The 8,199-nt window shown below is 42.2% G+C and overlaps 1 protein-coding gene across 1 annotated transcript; it reads left to right on the top strand.

The window, feature by feature from the left end:
- Positions 1–1,061: 1,061 nt before the first annotated feature.
- LOC121575903 (advillin-like) lies at positions 1,062–7,116 on the top strand (the record flags this gene model as incomplete). The annotated part of the gene is made up of 11 exons (XM_045223271.1): positions 1,062–1,193; positions 1,312–1,449; positions 3,160–3,318; positions 3,526–3,705; positions 3,902–4,046; positions 4,278–4,429; positions 4,517–4,705; positions 4,902–4,969; positions 6,121–6,231; positions 6,382–6,492; positions 6,766–7,116. Coding segments are annotated over 8 exons (1,119 nt in total), but the record flags the coding sequence as incomplete, so codon positions are not given.
- Between the last annotated feature and the right edge of the window lie 1,083 nt (positions 7,117–8,199).

The raw sequence follows: 8,199 nt of genomic DNA, 5'->3' as shown, positions 1-8,199 counted from the left end.
CTGATGTCTTCAGATGTTGCTTCAATATATCCACATAATTTTTCTTCCTCATGATGCCATCTATTTTGTGAAGTGCACCAGTCCCTCCTGCAGCAAAGCACCCCCACAGCATGATGCTGCCACCCCCGTGCTTCACGGTTGGGATGGTGTTCTTCGGCTTGCAAGCAACCCCCCTTTTCCTCCAAACATAACAATGGTCATTATGGCCAAAGAGTTCTATTTTTGTTTCATCAGACCAGAGGACATTTCTCAAAAAAGTATGATCTTTGTCCCCATGTGCAGTTGCAAACCGTAGTCTGGCTTTTTTAAGGCGGTTTTGGAGCAGTGGCTTCTTCCATGCTGAGCTGCCTTTCAGGTTATGTCGATATAGTACTCGTTTTACTGTGGATATAGATACTTTTGTACCTGTTTCCTCCAGCATCTTCACAAGGTCCTTTGCTGCTGTTCTGGGATTGATTTGCACTTTTCGCACCAAAGTACGTTCATCTCTAGGAGACAGAACGTGTCTCCTTCCTGAGCGGTATGACGGCTGCGTGGTCCCATGGTGTTTATACTTGCGTACTATTGTTTGTACAGATGAACGTGGTACCTTCAGGCGTTTGGAAATTGCTCCCAATGATGAACCAGACTTGTGGAGGTCTACAATTTATTTTCTGAGGTCTTGGCTGATTTATTTTGATTTTCCCATGATGTCAAGCAAAGAGGCACTGAGTTTGAAGGTAGGGCTTGAAATACATCCACAGGTACACCTCCAATTGACTCAAATGATATCAATTAGCCTATCAGAAGCTTCTAAAGCCATGACATCATTTTCTGGAATTTTCCAAGCTGTTTAAAGGCATAGTCAACTTAGTTAATGTAAACTTCTGACCCACTGTAATTGTGATACAGTGAATTATAAGTGAAATAATCTGTCTGTAAACAATTGTTGGAAAAATTACTTGTGTCATGCACAAAGTAGATGTCCTAACCGACTTGCCAAAACTATAGTTTGTTAACAAGAAATGTGTGGAGTGGTTGAAAAACGAGTTTTAATGACTCCAACCTAAGTGCATGTAAACTTCCGACTTCAACTGTACATATATATCTTAGCCAACGTCACTCAGGAGAAGTTTGATGCCACACGGATGCATGTGATGCCAGAAGTAGCGGCACAGGAGCGCATGGTGGACGATGGCACTGGTCAGGTGGAGGTAAACTCACCAGAACATGAACTCTGATTTATGTAATTTGTTCCAAGATATCTCTCCGTCATTCTACTCACCGTTTGTCACTTGTGGAAATGTGTAACACTCTCTGTGACACGTGCAGGTGTGGCGTATCGAGGACCTGGAGTTGGTCCCAGTGGAACCCCAGTGGCATGGCTTCTTCTATGGAGGAGACTGCTACCTGGTGCTCTACACTTATGAGGTCCACAGCAAGCTAAACTACCTCCTCTACATGTGGCAAGTAAGGGAGCTCACTGCCATTGTAGAATGAATAAAGTTGAATCATTTTATTTGTAATGGCATACCTTTAGACATAAATGCCTCGTCTTTATATATATACAGTGGGGGAAAAAAGTATTTAGTCAGCCACCAATTGTGCAAGTTCTCCCACTTAAAAAGATGAGAGAGGCCTGTAATTTTCATCATAGGTACACGTCAACTATGACAGACAAAATGAGATTTTTTCCCCCAGAAAATCACATTGTAGGATTTTTTATGAATTTATTTGCAAATTATGGTGGAAAATAAGTATTTGGTCAATAACAAAAGTTTCTCAATACTTTGTTATATACCCTTTGTTGACAATGACACAGGTCAAATGTTTTCTGTAAGTCTTCACAAGGTTTTCACACACTGTTGCTGGTATTTTGGCCCATTCCTCCATGCAGATCTCCTCTAGAGCAGTGATGTTTTGGGGCTGTCGCTGGGCAACACAGACTTTCAACTCCCTCCAAAGATTTTCTATGGGGTTGAGATCTGGAGACTGGCTAGGCCACTCCAGGACCTTGAAATGCTTCTTACGAAGCCACTCCTTCGTTGCCCGGGCGGTGTGTTTGGGATCATTGTCATGCTGAAAGACCCAGCCACGTTTCATCTTCAATGCCCTTGCTGATGGAAGGAGGTTTTCACAAAAAATCTCAGGATACATGGCCCCATTCATCCTTTCCTTTACACAGATCAGTCGTCCTGGTCCCTTTGCAGAAAAACAGCCCCAAAGCATGATGTTTCCACCCCCATGCTTCACAGTAGGTATGGTGTTCTTTGGATGCAACTCAGCATTCTTTGTCCTCCAAACACGACGAGTTGAGTTTTTACCAAAAAGTTCTATTTTGGTTTCATCTGACCATATGACATTCTCCCAATCCTCTTCTGGATCATCCAAATGCACTCTAGCAAACTTCAGACGGGCCTGGACATGTACTGGCTTAAGCAGGGGGACACGTCTGGCATTTGAGTCCCTGGCGGCGTAGTGTGTTACTGATGGTAGGCTTTGTTGCTTTGGTCCCAGCTCTCTGCAGGTCATTCACTAGGTCCCCCGTGTGGTTCTGGGATTTTTGCTCACCGTTCTTGTGATCATTTTGACCCCACGGGGTGAGATCTTGCGTGGAGCCCCAGATCGAGGGAGATTATCAGTGGTCTTGTATGTCTTCCATTTCCTAATAATTGCTCCCACAGTTGATTTCTTCAAACCAAGCTGCTTACCTATTGCAGATTCAGTCTTCCCAGCCTGGTGCAGGTCTACAATTTTGTTTCTGGTGTCCTTTGACAGCTCTTTGGTCTTGGCCATAGTGGAGTTTGGAGTGTGACTGTTTGAGGTTGTGGACAGGTGTCTTTTATACTGATAACAAGTTCAAAAAGGTGCCATTAATACAGGTAACGAGTGGAGGACAGAGGAGCCTCTTAAAGAAGAAGTTACAGGTCTGTGAGAGCCAGAAATCTTGCTTGTTTGTAGGTGACCAAATACTTATTTTCCACCATAATTTGCAAATAAATTCATTAAAAATCCTACAATGTGATTTTCAGGATTTTTTTTTCTCAATTTGTCTGTCATAGTTTACGTGTACCTATGATGAAAATTACAGGCCTCTCTCATCTTTTTGAATGGGAGAACTTGCACAATTGGTGGCTGACTAAATACTTTTTTTCCCCACTGTATATATTTTTTTTTTAGGGGAGCCATGCCTCTCAGGATGAGATAGCAGCGTCTGGCTTCCAGGCCGTGGCCCTGGATCAAAAGTATGGCAACCAGCCTGTACAAGTGAGCATCACCATGGGCAAGGAACCCAGACACTTCATGGCCATGTTTAAGGGTAAAATGGTCATCTGTGAGGTGAGACAGTTTTGTTTTGATTTAATGGTACAATGATAAAATGTAAATATTGTGAAACTGGTTGTCATTATCTGATAACAATGGATTGTCTTTGGTTTAACCATGATTATAGGTTGATATAGGATTTCTAACCATTAAGTAATTTATTACCACATACTGTATGTTTAAATCAAACCTGACCTACTTTCCTCATCTTCTGTTCCTCAGGGCGGTACCTCCAGAAAAGGCATGTCTGACCCAGAGCCACCCGTCAGATTGTTCCAGGTCCGCGGTTCTGACGCCTCCAACACCAAAGCCATCGAGGTGCCGGCCCTGGCAGCCTCGCTCAACTCCAACGATGTCTTTCTGCTGAGGAGCCAGTCAGGGATTCACCTGTGGTGTGGCAAGGTACTGTAGGGAGGAGAATTAGGTATATGCAGTTGTGGATACTACAGATATAGCAGGTTAGAGATACTGTGTGCGTACCAAATGACCAGGGTCCAATGGTCAAAAGAAGTAGGAATAGGTTGCCATTTGGGACACAGACACAGAGATATAGAGATGGTACAACATTCTGTCTAATAGTCTCTCTCTGATTGGCCAGGGATCAAGTGGGGATGAGAGGGCCATGGCTAAGGAGGTCAGCGCTGTGATTGGACAGCACTCGACTGCTGAAGAGATCATGGCAGAGGGTCAGGAGCACATTGAATTCTGGGATTTACTTGGAGGGAAGGCCCCTTATGCCAATAAACTTAAAGTATGGTAGTATGTTTACCTTGCCATAATCTGTATTTCAACCAAATATGATCTAATAAAATGTCAATGGGAGCAGCTGTACTAAGTTAGTGAAGTGATTGCACCCTAAACCATGTACAATTGATGGGTTGTGATTCACTGTGCTAGATATTATGAATTTCAAGTAAACTGTTTGCTGTATTTAAAGTTCTTTGTGTTCTCTGTGTGTGTCTTGTGTGTGTGCTCTGAAAGACAACAGCAGGCTGCTCTGGATCATCAGCCGTGTCTCTTTGAATGCTCGAATAAGACTGGCCGTTTCATCGTTATCGAGGTGACCCAGTTCACCCAGGATGACCTCAGCGAGGATGATGTCAATCTACTAGACACGTGGGACCAGGTACAATGTGTCTTGTTAACATTTCAGCTTAACAGCCTTCTTCAGTGTGTAGGTCCAAACATTAGACTATAATACTATTATAACCAGGTCGTCCTCTGGGTGGGGAACGAGGCCAATGAGGTGGAGAAGAAGGAGGCGGTGGTCACCAGTCAGGAGTACCTGCGTACCCACCCAGGGTCCCGGGACCCTGACACCCCTATCCTCCTCATCAAGCAGCGGTACGAACCCCCCACCTTCACCGGCTGGTTCACCGCCTGGGACCCCTCCAAATGGAGTGTGAGTGAAAATGATCTCCTTCTCTTACAGATGAACTCTTGGTCTGTTTGTGTGTGTGTGTGTGTGTGTGTGTGTGTTTCTGTGTGTTTGTGCGTGTGTGTGTGTGTGTGTGTGTGTGTGTGTGCCAAATAGTGTACACAACTGTTTAAGTTAATATATTCCATCAATAATACTGTACACACATGTTTTGTGTTAGTGGGGGAAACTTACGAAGAGCTGAAGAAAGAGTTGGGTGAGGTGACATCCCTTGTAAGGATCCCAAATGTAAGCACAATTTTATTTATCTATGCACTCACCATAACTTGGTGTAAGGAGAGGGATTGAGACAATGATGAGCTGGATCCATTTACCTAACCTTGCTGTGAACTCAACCCAACAGACTCATGGTTTCATCAATTTTATTGGCCCCATACACACTTCCCACTGGGCAAAAACTGGTTGAATCAACGTTGTTTCCACACCATTAAAAAACGCAATGTGATGATCTGGAATCAACGTGGAAAACTCATTGTATTTGCAAAATGTCATCAACATAAGGGCATTTCGTAATTTTTTCACCCAACTTTTAACCTAAATCCAATGGAATTGTGAAATGTTTTGTTGATTTCCCATTGAATTCACGTTAGTTGACAACTCAACCAAATCTAAATCAAAACTAGACGATGAACCAGTGGCGAACCGTGACTATAGGACCTAGGCCTTCAGAGGGGCCAAGAATCTTCCAATACATTGTATCAAAGAAAATAACAGAAAACATAGCATCGCTTAATGGGCCCGACGTTTTATCTTCTGTAGTCCGACCAGAGGAGCAATTATCTTTGAGACATTATGAATGAATAAAATAGGCCTAGGCGCGTTTTGGCTGCCGCACACACAGAGATGGAACCGGCATGGACACAACATGCGAGACATAGCATAAAATAATGCGAACAGCAAAACAAAAAACACTGTTTATACAACCAATAGTAGCCTAACACCAATATCACCAATAGCGACAACAACAGTGTCACATCAAAGGTGACAGGCTCATGGTGCTGAAACTACAGCGAACGTAATACCTGCGCACTCCATGGCGCTGAAGGAGAGCCGGTTTTGGTCAAACACATTGACACAGCTATCAACAGTCACACACAGCATCAAATAATATTAAAGAATAAGCTGCCCATTCACCCCAGTAAGCCCCATGAAATCATAACAATACAAAAACACAACCATTTCATTTCCAAAATGAAATTAACAAACCAGCTATTACTTCCCATTGCAAATATATTTGATCACGTTCATCACACTAACCCAGGGGTTCCCAAACTTTTTGGGCCCACGAATTCAGAACAATCTTTTGAAAGTTATCGGAGCAGTGCATTTTGGGAAATGGTGTTCTACACTGCCTCCTGAATCGAATCATTGTCTCTCAGGAGCAGAATGGTGTTGAGACCAGGAAGAGCTTCCAGTCTTACCCACCAGATGACCTGATCAACAAACTAGCTAATGAGCTGCCTGAGGGTGTCAACCCCACCCAGAAGGAGGTAGGTGTACTGAGCTGCTATAATGAAGTGACAAGTGTTCAAGGTACTGCCACGCCGATATTCAGAACAATCTTTTGAAAGTTATCGGAGCAGTGCATTTTGGGAAATGGTGTTCTACACTGCCTCCTGAATCGAATCATTGTCTCTCAGGAGCAGAATGGTGTTGAGACCAGGAAGAGCTTCCAGTCTTACCCACCAGATGACCTGATCAACAAACTAGCTAATGAGCTGCCTGAGGGTGTCAACCCCACCCAGAAGGAGGTAGGTGTACTGAGCTGCTATAATGAAGTGACAAGTGTTCAAGGTACTGCCACGCCGATACACTCAGATGCTATATTGATCAGTAGTTTTTTAAGTGTGAAAAGTAGATTCCTCCATAGACTACTGTGAGTTACGATGTATTACAAATAGTTTTAATAAAAGTGTCTTGACAAATGTATTCTTTACACTTGAATGTTGCCTTGAAAAATAACAATGGTCTCCTCTCTCTCTCTCTCTCTCTCTCTCTCTCTCTCTCTCTCCTCTGTCTTCCAGAAACATCTCTTAGACTCAGACTTCAATGCCATATTTGGAATGTCTAAAGACCACTTTGCCAGCCTGCCTCAATGGAAGCAGCTGAGCGTTAAAAAAGGCAAAGGCTTATTTTAAGGGGAATTAATCTCTCATCATTTTGTAACAATTTCCAGATGTTAAAATTTGCAAAGCATACTAATTGTACCTTGTTCAAACATTACTTTTAACTGATGTCTTATTATTTCGATCTAATGACAAAGTCAGTCATAAAAAATAAAAAACCTGCAGTTGTCTTTTCCTAATTGTGCATTTAAAAAAGATGTCCCTATATTGTACTATATACTGTATGTCTGCCACTCAATTAAGCGTACATTGAATACATTCAACCTAATAAAAAAATCAATGTGTATTCTGAATGATTGTTTTATTGACTCTTCTGAGTCCCCCCCCCCCCCATCCAGCTTAAATAAATTGTTGTTAGTAATGTCAAAGTCAAACACGCATTCATATGTATGATTAAATTGTTTTGAATCCTGAATATATATTTAATGCTAAACTATTTTTTTATAACAGAAATGCTGTGAAAAAGTATTTGCCCCCTTTCTAATTTTCTCTACTTTTGCATATTTTTTATATTGAATGTTATCAGATTTTCAACCAGAACCTAATATTAGATAAAGGGAACCAGAGTGAACAAATAACACAACAATTACATACTTCTTTCATAAACAAAGTTATGCAACACCCAATGCCCCTGTGTGAAAAAGTAATTGCTCCCTTACACTCAATAACTGGTTGTGCCACCTTTAGCTGCAATGACTCCAACCAAATGCTTCCTGTATTTGTTGATCAGTCTCTCATGTCGCTGTGGAAGGATGTTAGCCCACTCTTCCATGCAGAACTGCTTTAATTCAGCAACATTTGTGGGGTTTCAAGCATGAACTACTCATTTCAAGTCCTGCCACAACATCTCAATTGGGATTAGGTCTGGTCTTTGACTAGGCCATTCCAAAAATTCACATTTGTTGTTTTTTAGCCATTTTCATGTAGACTTGATTGTGTGTTTTGGATCATTGCTGCATGACCCAGCTGCGCTTCAGCTCACAGATGGATGGCCTGACATTCTCCTGTAGAATTCTCTGATACAGAGCAGAATTCATGGTTCCTTCTATTAAGGCAAGTGGTCCAGGTCCTGAGGCAGCAAAGCATCCCCAAACCATCACACTACCACCACCATGCTTGACAGTTGGTATAAGGTTCTTACTGTGGAATGCAGTGTTTTCACTAGGAATAATGGGACCCATGCAACAGTTGCAGCTAAAGGTGGCATAACCAGTTATTGAGTGTAAGGGGGCAATTACTTTTTCACACAGGGGAATTGGGTGTTGCAAAACTTTGTTAATGAAATAAATAAAATAAGTATAATTTATTTTTGTTATTTGTAAATTAAGATTC

Source organism: Coregonus clupeaformis, chromosome 10 (genome assembly GCF_020615455.1).
Source record: "Coregonus clupeaformis isolate EN_2021a chromosome 10, ASM2061545v1, whole genome shotgun sequence".
Lineage (NCBI taxonomy): Eukaryota > Metazoa > Chordata > Actinopteri > Salmoniformes > Salmonidae > Coregonus > Coregonus clupeaformis.
Note: the sequence above shows the minus strand (reverse complement) of the source record. Positions and strands in the feature narration are given on the sequence as shown.